Below are 22,782 nucleotides of genomic sequence, written 5' to 3'. Positions count from 1 at the left end.
ACATTAAAATCTCAAAGCTTCGTGAAAAATGCAGGATTAATTCTAAACAAACATTACATTTGACAGAGACAGCATTTAGTTGTGCTTGTATGGATATGTAATGTCTCTATCTGTGTGTGTGTGTGTGTGTGTTTGCCTCCAGTACCAAAAAATACTGCTGCCAAAATGGCTGAATGTCCAGATTGGTCATTTTGGCAAAACCATCAGTATTCCACCATCACATTTCAATCCATTTGGACCTCAATAACATTCAGCCAGTCTTCAGCTGTCCTCAATGGCTACGGTCATTCGTTGGAGATTTACTCCACTGTCCATTTCATGACTAAGCTTTCATTTCAGTTCCTCATGGTCTTCTCATCCTTACTTACTGACCTCAAGTCTTCCATTATTCTCGTTTAATAACATTAAACACTTTCGGGATTTGTCTTTTTTTTTTGCCCAGAGTTTTGAGTTCTTTGGAAACTTACTTCTCATGTTATTCTAACTTCATACAAAACACCCTCAAACAATTAATTAGGCTTTTCTGATCCCTCTCCTCCTTTCTTTCCTTTCCAGCATCCCAACATATCACGACATGGTCACTTGACCAACTAGAAATAGCAGCCAAGACCACAGCAGATGCTGCTGCCATTCACTTTGCCGTCACATGACAAGATACTCAGAGGTCTTATATCAACAGAAGTGGACAGCCAATGAACACAACAGGTGTGGTCAGTCTGACCTTTGATCTGAACACACAGGTATACAAAGGCCAAGTATGGCAACAAATGCATTTGCACATATAAATACACATGCATCCAAACACGTGTGCACATCCACTCGGTGCCATCCAACCAGCTGAACACAACAGTCAAATCTCCTTCAAATCAAGGTAAATGGTCTTAAGAATGGGAACACATTTGCCATCATCAGGAAACCCTTATCACAGAACAATAAACTAAATGGCAAAACAGACAGGTTTATGGGTGTATTGACCCTTTTTTAATTAATCTGGTTGATGGGTTATGGGGTCAGGTAGGTGGGTGGGTGGATGATATACAATTTTGATGGTCAAATTAATGTACAAGTGGAAGAGGCAGGATGTATCCATATATGCATATACATATGTACATTCATATATACATATATATGTTAAGATGTATATAAACATACGCACAAATGCACACATATACACATTTATATATATATATATATATATATATATATATATATATATATATACACCCATACATGTATGCACACATACATACATTAATATGTATATAAACATATGCACACATTCATGTATCAGTATACATATACACATTTATATATATATCCATACATGTATGTGTGTGTATATATAAATAGAAGTACATGCATATATGCATACATTCATGCACACACACACACACACACACACACACATTATACATACACATATCTGTGTGTGTATGTATACATATATATATATGAGGAAATGATGGCACAATTATGATATCTGGAAAAAAAAATCAACTTCAACCAGAAAAGTCAACTGGAAATTTGGAAAAAGAATTTAAAAAAAAAAAAAACACATCTACCAAAAGTCTAGTAATGTTTTTTTTTCCTTTTTGATTTTTTTTTTGTTTTGTTTTTATCATACAAAGTGCCTGCTTGCAACAGGCTCACTCGACCACCCCCATTCACACAATGTTATATTAAACCTCGCCGCTTCTTGTAGTCTTCTAAATTTAAGGACCTCCGTGGGGTAACTTCTTTCACAGGCTGCGCGGTTCGATTGTAAGCCACAATGGACGATCCTGGAATCGATTGAATAGAAATATTAATTCACGACAAATAAATACACGACAATAATAATTCTTTCTACTCTGGGCACAAGGCCTGAAATTTTGGGGATGAGGGGACTAGTAACCAAGCCCAGGGACTTGATTATTTTATGGGACCCAGGATTGAAAAGTGAACTTCTTCACCATTGCACTATCACAAAGAGGGGAACATTTAAACTGCTTTTACATTCGAAATTTCATGGACTCATGTAACAAGATTCACATGCATAATGTGTGTGCATGAGACATGCAAAAATTTCAACTTAAGGAAGCTGGAGATGGTTCTTTTATCATAGAATACCTTAAAGAAAAAAAGGGGCCACTAATAATTCACAGTTTGAGGTTAGCCATAGGAAAATCGATGTAAAAACTTAATAAATATAGAGTAATACATAGAATCCAATTTCATCAGTTTGTTTATATAACAAGATGAAAACTGGACAGGTGTCCTGCCTCCCCCAGTTTGAAATGATTTGGGAGAGTTGAAATCAGTAAAACAGCACTGTCTTCTAAAATTAGATTAGTTTACTTAAAGCCTAAAGCTCTGTCTGTTTATACACACACACAGCATATTATAAATACATTGGCAGACTAAATTATGATAGTGGGAGAGATAAGGGAGCTAATCCAGGCGTTCTTGAAGTAATTTTATGGGCTAAGAGGAAAAGGGGAGGTAATACAAATGTTACTAATGTCTTCGATATCTTCATATCTTGTGTCTTCATTAACTTTCAAAGCCAAATCTGAAGGGACATTGTAAGGAAGCAAAGGCGCTAATTGGAGAGAAACAGAAAAGACAATCCAAAGTTGAGAAAAGTCATCAATGACTGATGCTCCATGGGAAGGAAACGGCTTAAAAAGATTTCATCAAAATATTCAAATCTCTCTAAAATTACACCCTACAGTTTATGAAAAAGGATGGGGTGGGGGTGGAACAGTAAATAATGACATTAAAGAGAATAATGATAAAGCTATCAACAGCAGAAGGGGACAACATATAAGCAATCACAAAGCATTGTTAACAACAACACGAGGGGCATCAACACCAAAAGAAATGCTAGAAACAGCAGCCATGTAACATCTACATTAGGCATGGTCTGCCATTTTTTGAGAAGTGGGTTATATGACAAAAAAATTCCAGGTAATTTTTTTGTCAGGTGTGCCATTTAGAAAGTTCCACTGGCAACAGTTTGTCCATGACTGACCTACACGTTTGATTGAGCTGCTGGAAATAACAGCCCAAAAATTTCCCTATTCGTTTTGAATAAGGACACATAGTACAATGTAGTTTTGAGTATCCTTAATCAGAAAGGAAAGTCACACTTGGAATGCATTTGACCAGAGATCCTGCTGGCAAGGAGCTATATAATAACAGCATCAATAACAATATCACCATTTTTGCCAATTATAACAACAAGGAGGTTTAATTAACAATTAATAAGCAGAATTTCCACTCACCTGACATGGGCACTTCTAAGTCTATTTTGATATCGAAATCATGTACAGCATAAAGATCTTCTGAATCTCGTCGTTCTGGAACATTCTTTACATCTGGTTTATCTTTGTCCTTGTCCACAGGAACAGGATTCTGCAAGAGAAACAAAGAAATGTCTTGGCTACTGAGAGAATTTCTATGCAAAAAGTGTAGTGGGTGATTTTTAAATGTGCCACCGGCACAGGGGCCAGAGGAGCTGGCATCGACCACGATCAAATGGTGCTTTTTACGTGCCACCAACACAGAAGCCAGTCAAAGCAGCACTGGCATCGGCCACGTTCGGGTGGTGCGTTTTACGTGCCACTGGTACAGGGCTCACAACTGCAATTTCCATGTTGATGTTGATGTACTCAATAGGTCTCCTCAAGCACTGCACACATATTTCAATTAGAATTAGAAGTGTTTCATGTCATTATTTAAGTTTGCTGTTATTTATGTGACTAAGAACATGCTGCAGGTATGTAAAAAAAAAAAATAATAATAATAATTTAACTAGTGTTTGGACTCTGATTATTTTGGGACACTGCTCACTAACGGTTTTTGACTAAAAGGTATTTCTTCTAATATTTTGGCTCCAATTTTATTGACGCCACAATTGACAAAAACGGTTCAAGACATTAACGAGTTAAAGGGACATAACTCGGACTCAATACTCCAAAGTACTGTTGCTGAATATCTCTGGTTGTGAGATTTATAAATAGTGATTTTCTACAGGAATTTTTGTTCAAACATCCCTTGCTGAGACTGACCAAAATAATATGTGGGTGACTTTAGTTATCGAGATAACAATAACTGAAGTGGTAGGGAGAAGTAGTAAGGAGCGACTCAGACGATTAAACAGTCTTGCCTGAGAGGAAGGAGGAAGAGAGGAGGAGGAGGAGGAGAGGCAGCTACTCAGGTAAGTTGTTCACATGTTGTAACGTAATCAAGATGGATGAAGGATCACTACTCACCTGTTTTGATTCTACAGCAGCTTCTCCTCCGTTGGCTTCTGATTCCTGCAGGAGATAACATAATTATTAATTCTGGTTTTATAGGCCACAAGAGCTAATATAAATCAAAAACACCAAAGGACAAACACAGGATAAGAACAAAGGGTTTTGCAAAAAAGAAAGCCCCGTGTAAACATGATAAGAGAAATTTAACAAGTAAAAAAGTCCCAATAAGGGGAGGCGCTTTGAAAGGTTACTCGTGGAAAAACCTATAAAAGCTACGGGAGCCTGGTCAAATGGGGTGAGAGCCCCTGCTTTTATATTCCTTTTTTTTTTAATACATGTGTAATCCCAGAATTGGTCCGTTCATACTGGCCATTTTACCAATATTCCCCCACCTTTCAACAAATTTGCTACGAGATAACACTTCCCTCTCATCTTCCTTTTCAAGAGGAACTTGAAAAAGTTGATGAGGAAAGTGTCTGACTTTAGCCCTTTCAAACGGGTCCACCATACCACCTCTTTCGCTACAGCCACCAGACAAATGAAAATTGCCTTGCCCTCCTGGTTAAAGGAGACCAGCAGGGTAATCTTCACTATGGATTCAGCTGATAATGATAATAATTTTAATTTATTACATCCTTTACAAAAGGCTGTAATATATTGAACTAGATATATAGATGTCAGTTCAATATATTACAGCCTCTTCTAAAGGCTGTAATAAATTAATAATAATAATAATAATAATAAAGTATGAACACAAACTAAAAAGGTTACAAAGGAGTTGGAGGATTTTATGAGACTTCCCTATAAAAACTGACCAGAGGTGCAGGCATGGCAGCTGTGTGGTAAGAAGTTTGCTTCCCAGCCACATGATTTCGGGTTCGGTCCCATTGCGTGGCACTTTGGGCAAGTGTCTTTTACTGTAGTCTTGCGAGGAGCAAAGATCTGTGAGTGGATTTGGTAGGCGGAAACTGGAAGAAACCTGTTTTGTATGTACATACGTATGTATATATGCATGCGCGCACGTGTGTGTGTGTTTGTCCCACCACCACTTGACAACCAGAATTGGTGAGTTTATGTCCCTGTAAGATAGCAGTTCAGCAAAAAAGACTGACATAATAAGTACCAGATTTTAAAATATAAGATAAGTACTGGGTTGATCCATTTGATTAAAATTCTTCTATATGGTGCCCCAGCATGGCCGCAGTCCAATGACTGAGACAAGTAAAAGATAAGATAAAAATTAATGCAAAAAGACCAGATATAATTATCAAGGACAAAATTAACAAACAGTGTAAGATCATAGATTTTGCAATTTGATTGTATATCAGCAGGATCCCAATTGGCATGTGGTTAAATAAGGAACGTCTTTGATTGTATATCTGATGGATCCCGACTGACCCGTGGCTAAACAACAACAATACTATAAAGAATCAAACAATGCCATAGTCAAGTCACTCACTCGTTTCTTTTTCTCTTCTGCTGCTTTAACTTCTGCTACTTTTGCTTTTATTATTGATGAAATCTCAGGGTCACGGACCTGCAAGAAGAGAACAACATCGAATTCAAACATGGTGGAAGCTGGCATAAAACAAGAAGTCTTAAAGCGAGAAAGAAGAATATTGAAATCAGAAAAAAAAAAAAAACAATCTCTTGTTAATTAAAATCAAGAGAATATGTTGTTAATAAAATTTTGATTATTTTGCAGGGAAAAAAAATTAATTGTATTAATTAACAAGAGAGAAAAACTTACTTTTGTAACTAAACTGGGCCGACAAGCTCGACGGGTGAACGGATCTGCCTCAGCCTTGCGGGCAGCTTCCCCTTCCACGATGGCAGCCTTCTCGGCTTCAATCATGTTTCTTTCTCTGTTGCGTTGGTTAATGTAACTAAAGAGAGAAGACAACAGTAATTAAGCGGTCACAGAATTAAACACAAACTGGAAACGGCTAAAGAAAGATATTTCAAGGACATTTAAGATTGATGTAAGATTGTAAGAGAACTTTCCTGTTGAAGCATCCGAGTCTGTGTTTAAGTCAAATGACAGGATGCTTGTGTTGACTGCATATGTATTTTGACGGTGTTTTGACTGTGTGTGCATATTGATTGACATGCATGTACTGACAGTGTAAGAGTGTATAAATGTGTAAATGTTGACTCCAGATTTTGCTTTGAAAATAAAAGGTCTGATGTTGGTGGAGCTAAACTGCTGACACAAACATTGTATGTTCAAATTCTACAAGAGGCACTTGATTATTCTAGTACAAAAATCACATTTCTTGCACTCAAATAACTGAGAGAGAGAGAGAGTGTGTTTGTGTGTGTGTGTTTCTATACAGGCAAGTATGTATATGTTTATGTGCAAGAGAGAGAACAGACACACAGTGCCGTAACAGGGGACAGAAAGTGGAATTAGGCAATATATAAAGCAGTGACCGACCCAACACAAGTGAAACTGCTTGAAGTCATCCTGGTCAAGAGAGAGAGGGAGAGAGAGATAAACAGTTTACAAAAGCAGTGACCGACCTGATGGAGTTAATGTTACTGGTACGACGTCGGTCAAGCTCTGTGGCCCTCTCCTCCAATTCCTCAATTTGTTTATTCAGATCTTTGGCCTTGTCCTTCTGACCTTCCACTTCTGCCTGATCCTACACACCAACAAAAACAACAAAAATACAATGCAAGCACCATCATCATCATCAGTAGCAACACTAACATCATCAGTTCTAATTCCATATGTACCAATTATCACTACCATCATCATCATCATCACCATTATATTAATGATAGCAATTAAGTCTAAAACTGCAAAGTGGCTGGCATTAGGAATGGCACCCATCCATAAAAACCATGCCAAAGCCAACACTGGTGCTCGACACAGCCTTACAGATTGCCGGATCCTGTTAAACCGTCCAACCCATGCCAACATGAAAAACAGATGCTGATGATGATGATGAAGCCTAGTCAATGAGGAATTTTCTGTATGGTCACTCAAACCTGCTAGAAATAGCAGCCAAATCTGGACTGGAAACAAATGACACTATTTACATGACAGTGACACTTGCTAACAAACATCTTGTGACGTCAAGACGAGGAGATACAAAAACACACCCACAAACACATACATAACCCCTCCCTCGTTCAGTGAGCACCAGCTGCCTCTGAAGTATTTTCCTTTGACAAAAGACAGCACCGATACATTCTTTTATATCCAAAGGAAACGGTAACATCCAAGGAAGCCAGCAGCGATCACAATTGGCAAATATCGATTCGGTTTCCTTGTCACTGGTTCAAGGTACTGCAGAGAGACAAACGTAACCACCCCTTCTGTTACTGGGATGTTTCCAGAAGTAAGCACCTTGCCCCCAATGTAGCTACAAATATCCACACAGGGGACATAGCTTGATAGATTATGCCCAGACCTTTTTTATAGGAAAATGAATCAAAACACAAACACATAGAATAACATACCCTCTGCTTCATTAAAAGGGTTTTCCTCATGGCATAATTGTGGGGATTTTTCTTAAACTTTTGTTTCTCAGCTACAATCTGAAATGAAAAACAAAACAATACAAATAAAACAAATGTTGTTTTCTCCTTTTTTCGTAAGCCATCATTTTCTATAAATCAAAAATGCTGATACAAGAAAACTCATCAAACACCATCCTCCACAAAACCACCCTTTCTAACCAATATCTTTTAGCTTTTACACTAATTTCAGTCATTAGACTGCGGCCATGCTGGGGCAGTACTTTTTTTTTGTCAAACCTGGTAATTATTATATCAATGTCTTTTGCTGAACTATTAAGTTACAAGGATGTAAATACACCAACACCGGTTGTCAAGTGGTGGGTGGGGGACAAGCAGACATACACACATATATATATACGACGGGCTTCTTTCAGTTTCCGTCTACCAAATCCACTCACAAGCTTAATTAATTAATGCTGCAAATGAGGAACACGTACCTCTTCAATATCGTTATCTTTGAATTTGTAGTTGAAGGCATTGTTTATGTCTGAGATCTTCTTCTCTACTTCGTCTCGGGTTGGTAACGTCATGCCCGCATGAGCCATTGCTTCTTTCCATTTGAAGAATTCCGATTCTGTGAAGTCTTGATTCGATACAAACTCTAGCCTGTACACTCGTTCAGCGCTTCCATGTCTGCTCAAAGGAAAGAAATGCAGAATAACTTAAGTGGACAGGAATGGACTGGTGAGATTTTCAAGTAAAAGAAACAAAAAACATCAACCCCTACCATTTTAACTCCTTTGATACATCTGTAGACATAAATGTCTAATGGTGTTTGTCTGTGCGTCTGTTGCCAGAACCGTCTGACTGACCCTCATGCCAGTGGCACGTAAAAAGCACCCACTACACTCTCGGAGTGGTCGGCATTAGGAAGGGCATCCAGCTGTAGAAACCTAGCCAGATCTGACTGGAGCCTGGTGCAGCCTTCTGGCTCGCCAGTCCTCAGCGTACATCATTGTCAACAATGACCAAGAATGTCACCCTCAATCAGTCCGATGCAAGCACATAAGGCTCTGCCCTCAGGTCGGGCATTGGTGGTCTGTTGGGAGTGAAGGCAAGGAACCATTGGGAGAAACGGAGTTGACAAGAGCAGCAGCAGCAGCAATGGTCATCTAATGCCAAAGACCTGTAAAGTGCCTGACCTGCTGATCACCAACACAGCATTTCACCTGCCCAACTGCAAAAAGACGTCTTGGATGCATCCACGAAGGAAACACTGGCATTTAATTGCTAACCAACACTACTACAACCTCCACCATTACCATTCTTGAATCTACTTACCTTAGTCGAACACCTTTATTTGTTCGGGCTGAGCCAAGTTGATATATTTTCAAGGTTTCCACAACATCAATTATTTCTGCTACCTGAGGAAAAAAAGAAGAGAATGAATGGAGGAGATAAAAGGGTCAAGGAGCAGAGGCTTTAAGGCTACCAACAGGGGCAAGGGTGATTATATAAGGAATTAAACCTTGTGATGGTCATTGTAGTATCACAAAATGCAGTTGTTGCTGTTTAGTTGCAGGTCAACCCTGGTCGAGCAAATCTAAGGTCAAAACTGCTTCAACCACGAAGCCAGAGCTACAGTAGAAAACAGATACCCAAGGACAGGGTGCTCATAAATGGAAAGCTTCCGACAATAGGCTTGCTTGATCAGGATAGAATCCGAGCTGAACAACAAATGGATGGATGGATGTCAATCAGAGTAGATTAGAAGCTAAACAACAAAAGAGTCAATCACTCTGAGACATTATTAAAAGTAAGAGCTGGTGCCCTCAACAGATGATGTGTGGGTGGGACAGAAACGGAGGGTCTGTAGTAGGGCTCTGCTGTCAGAAAGTAAAAGTTGTGATGAATTTGTCTTACCCTGTATATAGCTCGACCTTCATGGTTGCCGATACCAATTCGTACAAAGCAACCCATGACAGTGTTTTTGAAAAAAGGCATGTGACACCACCTGGAATAAAAATAATAATAATAATAGGCCCAAGGCCTGAAATTTTCTGGGATGAGCATTAGTCGATTACACTAGCCCCTGTACTCACCTGGTATTTTTTTTTTTTAATCAACCCTGAAAGGGATGAAAGGCACTGCCCCAGCATGGCCGTAGTCTAATGACTGAAACCAGTAAAAAGACAGAGCGAGGAAAATGTGAAATGTGCTGCTCACCTTTCCATTTTGTTCCGTGAAAGTCGAATTTTGGAGAGATCTTCCCTGGTGGCGTAGACTGTGCTTTTCTTGCGAGATTTTGGGCTACTGCAATGGAGGGAATTGGTAGGAACGGATTACTTTGTTTGCCACAAGAACAACGACAAGGAAAACATTACAAGACAGAGCAATACGATAGAGAGAAGTTAATATGAAGAAAATGAGGAATTACAATGTTTATAAAAATATAGAAAACAGATTTCAGTAAGTGGAGGTACAGGTATGGCTTTGTGGTCAAGAAGGTCAGTTCCTGACATTGTTATAAGTTCGGTCCCAGGGTGGTACCTTGGGCAAGTCTTCTGCTATAGCCCTGGGCTGACCAATGTCAAAGAAGCTCATTGCACACACCATCATCATTGTTTAACGTCTGCCTTCCATGCTGGCATGGGTTGGATGGTTTGACAAGGTCCAAAACACTGCAGATCTGTGCCAGACCCCAATGTCAGAATTGGCATGGTTTTTTACAACAGGATGACCTTTCTAAGGCCAACCACTTTACAGAATGTAGACTGGGTGCTTTTCTCCTGATACCAGCACTGATCAGGGCACCAAGGCATTTGCAAGACAAAGTAAATTAAGGAAAAAGAAAAAGCCCCCATTTTTTTTTACTTTGTCTTGCAAATTCCTTGGCAACTTCACTAGGACTGAGACACCATCATCATCATCGTCATCCTCATCAACATCATCGTCATCATCATCTAATGTCCATTTCCCATGCTGGCATGGGTTGGATGGTTTGACAAGAGCTGGCAAGGCCAGGGACTGCACCAGACACCATTTGCCTGTTTCAGCATGGTTTCTACTGCTGGATGCCCTTCCTAATGTCAAACACTTTACGGAGGGTATTGAGTGCTTTTTACACGGCACCCATCACCAGTGCATTTTACGTGACACCAACACCAATGATGAATTTTATGTGGCGCTGGTTTGTTGCTGTTTAACAACCTCACATCAGATGATGATGATGTATATATAGAATGGAACCACTTACCCATCTGAGTCTGAGTCTGAGGATGCTGATGACCGATCATCGCTGGAGTCTGACGATGACGATGTATCGGCTTTCTTGCTCTTTTCTTCTCGATCACTCTTCCGACTGCTCTCGTCTTTGCTATTGTTGTCAGGAGCATCGTCGTCGTCGTCATCATCATCGTCGTCGTCATCGTCATCTGAGTAGATATGGTTCCCTGCCAGCTTCTTTTTCTGCTGTTCTTTGATTGCGATTTCTGAGGAGAAAGAATGACAAAATCAGAAGAAGAAGAAACAACACATTTCTCTCTCTCTATGTTTCTTGGGCTACATGTAGAAGTAACTGAACAACATCTGTGAACACTTTAACAAATGGTTTTATTATTGCAGATACAAACTAGGTTGGCCCTTCACTGATAACCACAGCAATAATTACATATGAAAGAGATATACTGCTTGGAGTTTGACAACCTACAGCTTGCCCAGTGTAAATGGAAACAATTGTGCTATATTTGTGGTGATGGAGATTCCTGTCATCTATCTGCTACATCCTACTGAGCCATCTTCCTGGATCGTCTAGCAGACAAAAATGTGCCCCAAACAGTTTTTATAGGGGAACCGGAAGCCAAATTCTAAAATGTTTGTGGAAACCTGTCCATGCCATTGCTTCATGTTGATTGGTCGCTTTATAGACCAATCACGTGAAACTGGTGGTTTGCTTGTGGCATTTGATCATGTATCCAAGGATTCAGTTTTGAATCATTGCCACAAGACCTTCCTTCAGGAAAGACAAGCCAGACTCGAGAAAAGCAGAAAAAAAGTTGTGGAGTAAAATAAGTAACATGTAGACCTATGTTAATAAGCAAACTCGTTGCAAACCCATAAAAATTCAGCAAAAAACAAAAAAAAAATGCTACACAAACCTTTAGTTTTCTTCTCTTCTCTCCGGGCCTTCAGATTCTTGAAGGCAGACATCTTGCTGTCTCTCTTATCTTCTATGTTCTTACGGCGTTCCTTGCTGCGCTGGCTGGGTGTGGCAACCTGTCGCGAACTTGAATCAGACGAAGATTTCTTCTTTCCCTTTTGGTCTTTCTTTTTCGCTTGTCGCAATTTCTTTTCTATTTCAAACCTAGGAAAATAATAATAATAATAATAATAATAATAATGGTTTCAAATTTTGCCACAAGGGCAGCTATTTTGGGGGAGAGGATGAGTCGATTACATCGACTCCAGTGTTCAACTCGTACTTATTTTATCGACCCCCGAAAGGATGAAAGGTTAAGTCGACCTCAGCAGAATTTGAACTCAGAATGTAGCAATGGGTGAAATACCGCTAAGCATTTCATCTGGCGTGCTAATGATTCTGCCAGCTCACCACCTTAATAATAATAATAATAATAATAATAATAATAATAATAATAATAATAATAATAATAACAAGAGCACTGAGAGAACGCAAACTTCTGCCAAGGCAACACCGTCCTCTCAACGATTAGCCGGAGATAATTTTTGAAATGAGAATATCTGAAATAAACTCGACTGCTCTCACAAACGAGAATACTAAAAATGAACCCAACCACTCTCAAAAATTAAGTAAAAAAAATTCAGAATCCTTGTTCGGTACTGGATCAATACCAAAATTTAATCAGTTTGTGCCAGTCATGAGGCCAAACATCCCTGAAAGTTTCATCCAAATCCAGTTCTTGAGATATCTTGTCCATGGACAAACAAACAAATGTGACTGAAAACAACACCTTCACCTTCGCTAAGGCAGAGGTAATAATAATAAAAATATAGGTTCAAGACCCAAAATTGTGGGGAGAGGTGAGAGTCAATTAGACTGAGTCCAGGACTCAACTGGTATGTATCTTATCAGCCCTGAAAGGATGAAAGGCAAAGCTGATCTTGGTGAGATTACAACTCAGACGGTAAAGGAACAGAACAAATACCACAACATCCATAGCTAGATGCTGCCCTTCTTAACAGCTTTTTATGTGGCATCACACAAGTGAGGACACCAAATAACTTGTCAAACAAGACCAATCAGCTGATGATGTGGTGCAGTATTGAGGGAAGGAGGTAGCTTTATGTCAGGGTGGGGGGCTATGATAGAAGGGCAGGAAAAGGTGTCTTTGCAGTAGAGGAGACATATATTGCTACCCCAGTTGGAAAAAGAGAGAAGATGGTGAAGAGGTTTCAGGGTGTATGATTAAGTTACAGGAAGATGAATATAAGAAAAGGGGTCAGAAGGGTCCAAAAGAGTGAATGAGTTGGATGGGTTGGTGAGTTTGTGAGAGTGAGAAAGAAGAGTGTCAGATGGGCAGAGATGGGGATGGAGGTAATGGTGGTGTAGGTGTGTGAGGTGAATGAGGAATATCAGTTTGGAGGAGGCAGGACCCATTCTTTTTTTACCAATCTTCTCTTTCATCATCATCATCATTTAACATCTATTGTCCATGCTGGCATGGGTTGGACAGTTTAACAAGGGGCTGATAAGCTGAGGGGCTGCATCAGACCCCATCCTGACTTGGCATGGTTTCTACGACTGGATGCCCTTCCTAACGCCAACCACTTGGAGAGTGTAACGAGTGCTTTTTACATGCCACCAGCACAGGTGCCAGTTACGTGGCACCAGCGTTGCCCACATTGCCTCTGTGTGGCCCAACACTCGAATGGTGCTTTTTACGTGCCACCAGCATCGGTCACATGGCCAAAATCTATGCAATAAACAGGATCTGTTTCAGAGAGTTAAAGAAGAAAAAAGCAAATAACTACATAAACACAAAATAATAAAAATCAAACTGAACCTTGTTTTAAGAACTGCTCTTCGTTCACTGCGGTTATACAACTCCTGCTCTCGCTCTTTCTCCGTCATCTGCTCCAGTCTCTTGCGATCTTCATCATCTCCAATCAAGTCTTCGTCGTAGCCATCAAAGAATTTGTCGTCCGATTCAGAATCAGACACTTCACTAGAATTGTGATCAGAATCGGACACCTCACCTGGCAACGAGAGAGAGAGAGAAACATCATTAGTGCCAAAGACTATGCTGAGATTTTTTACACACCTATGCTAAATGGAGAGAAACAGTAGTTGCCAGGTTCTAATTCAGTGGTTCTCAACTGGGGCTCCATATGGCCTTGGGGGGGGGGGGGGGGGGGGGGGTCCATGTAACATTTTGTTATTGAAATTTATCTACAATAAATTGGTTTTATACTTTTACAATACACAGCGCTTGTGTGGCTGTGTGGTAAGAAGCTTGCTTCCCAACCACATGGTTCCAGGTTCAGTCTCGCTGCGTGGCACCTTGGGCAAGTGTCTTCTACTATAGCCTCGGGCCAACCAAAGCCTTGTGAGTGGATCGGGTGATGGAAACTGAAAGAAGCCTATCGTATGCATCTATATATATATATGTATATGTGTGTGTTTGTCCCCCCAACATCGCTTGACCACTGATGTTGGTGTGTTTACATCCCCATAACTTAGCGCTTCGGCAAAAAGAGACCGATAGAACAAGTACTAGGTTTGCAAAAAATAAGTTCTGGGGTCGATTTGTTTGACTAAAGGCGGTGCCCCAGCATGGCCACAGTCAAATGACTAAAATAAGTAAAAGAATACAAGAATTTACTTTTGCAATACACAAAATATTTTAACAAGGTTTTTTCCTGCAGCTCCTAATAATATAATGTAAAATGATTGGATAACATACAAAATGTTAATTAGGGTCCATCTAAATACAATAGGGATCGAGGTAAAAAAGGTAAAATACAGGATTGATTTGGCTGCTATTTCTAGCACATCCTGGAACTGTATAGTGATTCCTTTCTTAGTTCATCTCTATGCCTAAGGTTCATGTCCACAAGTGAAGTGGGCAAAGGGAATTAGGCTTAGAGATGAGCTAAGAAAGGGATCACTGTACAGTACCATGATGTGCTAGAAATAGTAGCTAAATCAATCTAGTATTTAATGCAATCTTAAACAAGGAAGGACACACATTGGACAACATGATCATGGATACCTCTAAAAGAAAAGAGAAGATGAGATACGTTAGTGTACTGCCAAACATATCTTTTATCTTTATCGCACACAACCCACCCCACACAACATCATTCTCTGTCACCATCTACCCCCATCCGACATCTCTGACTGTATCAATCTACCCCACACAGAACATCCACCCCACATAGCATACCCTGACTCTCACACACCCTACCCAATAGATTTCCACAATCTACTTAAACCATGACTTTCCATCCTCCTTCTGACCCCACACCACACTAAGATCCTCCTCTTCCCCACCCATGCACATAGTGAACCTTCAGGAACTGAACCTGTGACCTGTCAACCACAGACCTACTCAATCCAAAAAAAAACCTCTACAGGATTGTTCCATTTGCAAGAATTAATAGCCAGATCCCACTCTAATCAAACCATGGCTTCAATGCCATCAACCATACGTTTGCTAAATAAAAGAACACAAACAATTCTTCAGAGTTAACTGCAACAATAAACATCAATTCCAAGAATTACAGAGAAACCGGGAACTGACCTTCTTCTGGCTCAGAGGCACTCTTCTCACTTGGGTCTTCACTTTCTGATGATATGGCAACAGACTTTCGGTTATTCTTCTTGGCAGCTTTAGTTTTCTTCTTACCAGCACTACTTTTGCCATCCATTGTCCACTGGCGCCAAAGAATTTGGAAGACGATTAATCAACATGAAAACACCAGTTTTAGAATAAATACTTAATATTCCCTAAAAATTATCTAGTTTTATTGATAGACTGCAACGATGGATAACTGTGGGTGATATAATTTTTAGTATAGGGGGTAGATTGGCAGGACCAATGAAATGTTAAAGAAAGATGCACTTGGATAAGGGTCGATATTAGGATTTAGGTTTTAGGAATTAACTTAGTGTTGGGGTTTAGAATTATGGCTTAAGATTAGAGTTTAGGGCTAAAATATGAAGTTAGTTTCTTGTTAGAACTAAGGCCAAGGATTTAGGATTAAGACTGCTGAAACAGGAGAAGAAGAATTTGAGAAGGAAAGAAAAAAAACGGAGCCCCTCACCTCATCATCACTCTCTGACGTTGCTGAGGATTCGTTGTCTTCACCCCCAGCTTGGGGGGCAGCAGGGGCTGATGCTTCTGAGTCGGTTCTCTTCCGTTTCCCCAACAGCTTCAGTTGCTGCAACCAAGAAAATACAAAACATTAAGCAAATAGCTATAAGCAACATAACAGATCATATATATATATATATATATATATTATTTTGTTTAAAAGAGTTCCAACACTGTCTGTTTTTTATGTTTTATTTTTTATTTATATTCCTGCAGAACCAATGTGGGGTATAGAATATGGAGTCATACCGGCCATGACAAAGGGAAATAGCCCTGAAACTCGAGTCGCCTTTATATACTTATATTTATATATTTATATATTTGATCCTTTATATTGAACACTCAATATTTCATCTACATTCAATACTTTATTTCATGGTGCCATCCATTTTTATTTTATTTTATTTTATTTTATATTATATATTGTATATTATATTATATATTGTATATTCCATATTCTATACCCCACATTGGTTCTGCAGGAATATAAATAAAAAATAAAACATAAAAAACAGACAGTGTTGGAACTCTTTTAAACAAAATAATATATTCCTCTATACACAATCATACAACCCCCCCCCTTTTTTGTATTTATTTTTACTCGCATATATATATATATATATATATATATATATATATATATAGGCAAGTGAAATCAAAATCTAAATCACTGACGTGGCCGAGGGCAGTACCACCTGATTGGCACTCATGCCAGTGGAACGTTAAAAGCACATCCAAGCATGACCATTGCCAGGGCCACGGACTGGCTCTTGTGCCGGTGGCATGGAAAAAGCACCAGAATGGGCTTCTTATATATATAAGTTTGAATTACGGAAAAATTTGGATAAGTACTGTTTTCACTTTGCTAAAGATTTTCTACTATTTGAAAATAATATGTATTCTTGTTTTTATACTATTCATTTGGTTCTTTATAGATTATTTTAATAGATAACTTATTTAACACTATATTATTTAGGAGTTATAGTTTCATTTCAACATAATATTAGAACTTCGATTGGAATAGTGTTGATATATTTTCGATTATTTTTGATTAATATTATTTGATTAATTATTAATCTTTATAGTTTATAATATCGTTAAAGTTTTTTTTAAATCAAAACTTTGTATATATATATAAAGTTTAACCTTTTATTCTTAATAATTTTTTCTTTCCTAATTTTTTCATTCATAATTTTTTCCATTCATAATTTTTTCATTCATATTTTTTATTATTACGTTTGTAGAAATAAATAATCTTGTATTTTTCTATTATTCAATTGATCTTTAATCATAATTAAATAAACGTCTTTAGCTTTAAATAGTATAGCTTTAACTATTACACCGGTTAAATATGTACTAATTTTATCTTCATTATTATTTTAAACTTAAACTTCGTTCAACTTGTATTTAAAACAATGATAATTTAAAACAATGATAATTTAGGTAAGATGTTTTTTGTATATAATATACATGTTATTATTATGGATGAAGGGATGATTATTGAATGGTTATTATTTTGATATTATGATATTTTTAAATAATTTTTCTATCTTTATATAATAAGTATATCATATTAATTCATTTGGTACTTATTGTTGGTTGAGATATATATCTAATTATTGTTCTACTTACGATCTGACGAGTAGCTATATTTTTGAATAGAACTTATTTTAGATAATTTCAATTGATTTTAATCGATTTAAATTTCTTTTCTATTTGAAAATTGGTTATGAAACACGTGTAATCTTTTTATTATATTTATCTTATGATATTTACTTTACTTTATATTATACTCATTTATTGTGCTTTTAATTATTAATTTTTCTATATGTGATAGTGGATTTTCATCGATGAGTTCTTGAAAATTGGTTATTTTCCCTAAAACTATATATATATATATATATATATATATGTATATGTATATATATATATATATATATATATATATATATATATATATATGTATATATATATACACATATTTATACAATGGGTTTCAAATATATATATATATATATATATATATATATATATATATATATATATGTATGTATATATATATATATGTATGTATATATACCATGGACTTCTTTCAGTTTCCATCTACCAATGAGATGGTGGCGGAACGGTGTAGTTGATAGGGCTATTAGAGCAAAGAAGTGGGACTGGAAGAGTGATAGTAGCAAGAAGGTAAGCTAGGAACAGGTATACTCAGCCACAGGGGAAGCAGAAAGGAAGAAGTTTGCCAATGTTCTGCAGCATGAGGGCCAGCAGCTTGAAGTGTTTCGGTTTGCAAGAGAGTGTGCCAAGTAAAATTATGATGTTGTTGGAAAGAAGTGCATTCACACGGATGATGGTTCAGTTGCAGCTGGTGACTGCAAAGAAAGAGTCTTGGAAGTGCCACTACAAAAGGCTGCTAAATGTAGAGAACTCATGGCAGAAGGAGAGTTTGCCTAAAGTGGGTCCAAGAGAAAGACCAGCTATCCGTATAGACTGTAGCTTGATACCATATAGTTAATCAGATTGTACACGAAGGAATCATGCCCAATGACTGGTGTAGCAGCACCATAGTCAACTGCTACAAAGGTAAAGGTGATGATTTAGATAGAAATAATAACAGAGGTATCAAATTGTTGGATCAGGTGATGAAAGTTAAGGAGAGGGTCTTAGCTCAACTAATTAGGAAGAGAGTTAGTCTAGATGAGATGCAGTTTAGTTTTGTGCCAGGGAGAGGCACCACTGACGCTATATTTCTGGTAAGGCAGCTGCAAGAGAAATACATAGCCAAAGATAAACCCCTGTACTTGGCTTTTGTTGACTTGGAGAAAGCCTTCGACAGAGTCACCTGCTCCTTTATCTGGCGGTCACTGTGGAAACTAGGGATAGAGGAGTGGCTGGTGAGAGCTGTACAAGCCATGTGCAGGGATGCTGTTCATAAGGTGAGGGTTGGCAACAAGAATTGTAATGAATTCAGTTCATCATGGGTCAGTCCTCAACCCCCTTTTGTTCATCATAGTCCTTCAGGCAATAATAGAGGAATTTTAAGTTGGGTTGCCCCTGGGAGCTCCTTTATGCTGATGACTGTTCTTATAGCTGAATCACTACCAGAACTGGAGACAAAAATTTCAGGAGGGGAAGCAAGGTCTAGAATCAAAAGGCCTTAGAGGTAATTTAGCAAAGACCAAAGTCTTAGTAGGAAAGCAGTCAAATCACAAATCCCTTCAGGGTAGATGGCCCTGCTTGACATGTAGAAAAAGCATAGGTAGAGACCCCATAAGGTGTACCTGGTGCAAGCTATGGATACATAAGATGTGCAGTAATATCAAAGGAAGGTTAACAGGGAAGATAGTCTTTGTGTGTGACAGATGCATAGGTACAATAAACACTAGAAATATACAGAAAACAGATTCCATGAAATGCCAAGGCAATACCTAGAAGTAGTTGATAGCATTCGTTACCCAGGTGACCAAATCAGCAGTGGAGGGGGATGCTCTGAGAGCATAGCTGCTAGAATAGGCTGAGCAAAGTTGAGAGAGTTCCTACCTTTGTTGACAACAAATAGGGTCTTCCCCTCAGACTGAAAGGCAGATTGTATGATGCCTGTGTGCAAACAACCATGCTACATGGCAGTGAAACATGAGCTGTGACTGCAGAGGACATGCAAATGCTCGAAAGACAGAAATATAGTATACTCCACAGGATGTGCATGTAAGACAGAGTGTAAGTGTCTTGAGAGAAAAATTGGGCATAAGAGGCATCAGATGTGGTGTGCAAGAGAGATGAATGCACTGGTATGGTCATGTGATACGTATGGACAAGGAAAGCTGTGTGAAGAAGAGCCAATTTCTAACTGTGGAGGGAAACTGTGGTAGAGGTAGACCCAGGAAGACATGAGACAAAGCGATGAAACATGATCTTCAAATGTCAGGTCTCACGGAGGGAATGGTATGTGATCATGAACTTTGGCAATTTGCTGTGCTTGGGAAGACTCGTCAAACCAAGTGAAATTGTAGTTGTTGCCAGTGACTCGTAAAAGCACCGGTGCTGATGACAGATAAAAGGCACCCACTACACTCTCAGAGTGGTTGTCATTAGGAAGGACATCCAGCCATAGAAACCATGCCAAATCAGACTGGAACCAGTTCCAGTCAAACCATCCAACCCATGCCAGCATGGAAAGCAGACGTTAAATGATGATGAGGATCAAAATACATTTTGACTGCAATTTCTAGCCAGTTTCTTTGTCACACATTTCATTCTCACACTATGTGTATATTCCATGGGAAACGTGTATATAACTATTCAACAGACGAGTATCATTATTTATATACATACGTGTACAGTGGACACATGTAGCAAGGACCAACATGATTGTTGTACCAACCAGATATAGCAGTGAAATCGCCTTCAAATCACACCCTACTGTCTTAAATAACGACTGCTATATACATTGGACAATGCAGTCCCTTAATATGCAAAAATAGAAGGGTTGACCATCAAGGCCTGCTTAAGGTACTGGCAACTCGGGCAGTCACCCGGGACGTGACAAAGACAAGGAAATTTCCACAACCGGCAGCTTGTACACGTCGAAGTTCAGCTTACCCGGGACGCCAGCAACAGTGGGGCCGGCCCTGTTGGCCACCAGTGGATTGCTCTTGATCGCGGGTCTGCATGATTAAGTGTGACCATGATCTAAACAGCAACAGCAACACGTGCGATATACACATGTACATAGATAGGCCAGGCTAGTGACTAACTCTGGAAGCGAACCCATGCAACAACTGATGTAGTGAGGATTTCAAGATGGCATTCGAAGGTATCCATTGGCGATTGAGTAACTTCGGAGGATGAGACTCCACCACACACAACCATTCCACTCCTGACATCAGTATAACGAAAACGAAACACAGACAGCAACAAGCCGCCTTTAGATTTGAAATGCAACTAAGATTAGAATGTAAATGAGATATTTAGGTAAGTGCTTTTAAGCTCTTTGCTCAAATTCCACCAAAGGTCGACTTAATCTTTCATTCCTCTGGAACCGATAAAAGAAAAAAAAAGAAACCAGTCAAGTGCTGGAATTGAACAAACTGATATCTTTCCTCCAATTCGAGATACTGTGTTTTATATCAGAAATCAATAACGATTTTATAACACGATGCAGGATCGAACCCGGTAGAGCGGGAATAATTTGACAAAAGCACCGATTTGATACAGAGGCTGAAGTATGACGAGGGAATTTCCCATGCTTACATGATATAAAATCGATAATGAAAATACCTATACATTGTTCAACTACATAACAAAATAGCTTCTAGTCAGAGAGAATAGACATGTAGACAGACATGTGGTCAATTTGACATGGGTTGTGTGTGCGCGTATATATGTACATATATCTACACACCCAAAAATACTATCTACATATATAAACAGATATCTATACAAAAAAAATTCACAAATCTTTTTGTACATTACACATTTATTGGTGAGGGTAAAGAATACGCACATCCGGGGTTTAGGGTTAGGGTTACGCCGAAAACGGGTGGTGTACGTATTCTTTACCTCCGCCCATTTATTATATATTTTCATATATATACATGTGTATGTGTGTAATTTAACACAAGTACTCTTAAATATAACGATAGATAGATAGATAAGTGAATAGAGAGAGAGAGAGAGAGAGATGGATAGAGAGATAGAGAGAGAGAGAGAGAGAGAGGGGGAGACGGACAGATAGATGGATGGGTGGATGGTTAGAGAGATAGATATATAGATAGATAGATAGACAGACAGACATTCAAAGTGAAGATAGTTTGAATTGAACTTACCTCATCAAAATTATCATCACTGTCCGAATCACTGTCCGATTCTATAACAATCTTTCTTTTGGACATGATGGTGCTTCTGTTGTTGTTTTGCTGTTTGACTTTATTCAATGAAGTTCGCAGCACGTTTCCTAAATAACCACCAAGGTGTCTTTCTGTCTCTCTTGAAATAATATCTTGTTATTATTTATGTAATAATAATAACCGTCGTAGCAGCTTCATAGGTTTATCCTTTCATTGTGCTGATGACGATGATGATGCTGTTTATTATTATTATTATTATTATAAACCAGAGGTGATTTCTTCTGATTCATAATATATGTTGTAATGTTTATTGTTGATGTTATTGTGAATCACGCACCAAATACGCCACCACAATTGTCTTTCGTTGAGGTTTTTCTTTTATTATTCTTTTTTAAATAAAATCTACCGTTGAGGTATATAATGTTTTTTTTTTTTATTATTATAAACACGCACACAGAATCCACAACGGGGTTAAGGGTTCCACTCTTTATAAAAACGAGAGAATGAGGTACATCAAGAGTGTGTGTAGTTATGTGTACCAGAGCATGGTGATAGGGGGGGGAAAAGGAAACACACATTCATATACACAATGTTATATAGTCTGACACACACATATATATATATACACACATATATATATATATATATACACATATATATGTATCTTTGTGTGTGTATGTTTGTACTGATTGACGTACTTGTTTCTATATATACAACAGACAAATAAAAAAAAAAGGTTATAGCCAGCGATATATATATAATAATATATTTCTATATATACATACAAGTTCCTCTCTTCCGACCAAAACAGTTTCAAGTCAGCTCAGCTCAACTTGGCCGGCGCTCCACAATGGCAGCGCTGCCGGAAGT

The 22,782-nt window shown here is 38.4% G+C and overlaps 1 protein-coding gene and 1 long non-coding RNA gene across 2 annotated transcripts in view; one reads left to right on the top strand and one right to left on the bottom strand.

Annotated features, from left to right (window-relative positions):
* The window catches only part of LOC149133159 (uncharacterized), a 23,032-nt gene extending 21,811 nt beyond the window's left edge, over positions 1 to 1,221 (top strand). The window contains exon 2 of the long non-coding RNA XR_016243555.1: positions 556 to 1,221. This is a non-coding gene — a long non-coding RNA (uncharacterized LOC149133159). The remainder of the gene's footprint in view (positions 1 to 555) is intronic.
* On the bottom strand, positions 955 to 22,782 carry LOC106872109 (RNA polymerase-associated protein RTF1 homolog). Its single transcript, XM_014918973.3, has 17 exons — positions 21,892 to 22,782; positions 16,014 to 16,130; positions 15,491 to 15,623; positions 13,751 to 13,943; positions 11,867 to 12,072; positions 10,966 to 11,200; positions 9,936 to 10,022; positions 9,633 to 9,723; positions 9,051 to 9,133; positions 8,207 to 8,402; positions 7,710 to 7,787; positions 6,765 to 6,886; positions 5,992 to 6,127; positions 5,701 to 5,778; positions 4,257 to 4,301; positions 3,267 to 3,396; positions 955 to 1,781 (listed from the first exon to the last, which is right to left on the bottom strand). Exons 1-17 carry the CDS (start codon positions 21,955 to 21,957, stop codon positions 1,675 to 1,677), a joined length of 2,103 nt encoding a protein of 700 aa, XP_014774459.1. The 5' UTR covers positions 21,958 to 22,782; the 3' UTR covers positions 955 to 1,674.

This window comes from Octopus bimaculoides, chromosome 11, assembly GCF_046866305.1.
Source record: "Octopus bimaculoides isolate indiv1 chromosome 11, ASM4686630v1, whole genome shotgun sequence".
Taxonomy (NCBI): Eukaryota; Metazoa; Mollusca; class Cephalopoda; order Octopoda; family Octopodidae; genus Octopus; species Octopus bimaculoides.
This window is presented reverse-complemented; position numbering and strand designations above follow the sequence as displayed.

What these genes read in the sequence shown, in the direction of transcription:
- LOC106872109 (XM_014918973.3), bottom strand. Translation starts at nt 21,957, where the DNA reads ATGTCCAAAAGAAAGATTGTTATAGAATCGGACAGTGATTCGGACAGT. An exon ending in AGTAACATTAACTCCATCAG is followed by an intron (nt 6,128 to 6,764) that starts GTCGGTCACTGC and finishes TTCTCTCTTTAG; the next exon opens with TTACATTAACCAACGCAACA. An exon ending in CTTAGAAGTGCCCATGTCAG is followed by an intron (nt 1,782 to 3,266) that starts GTGAGTGGAAAT and finishes AATCGATTCCAG; the next exon opens with GATCGTCCATTGTGGCTTAC.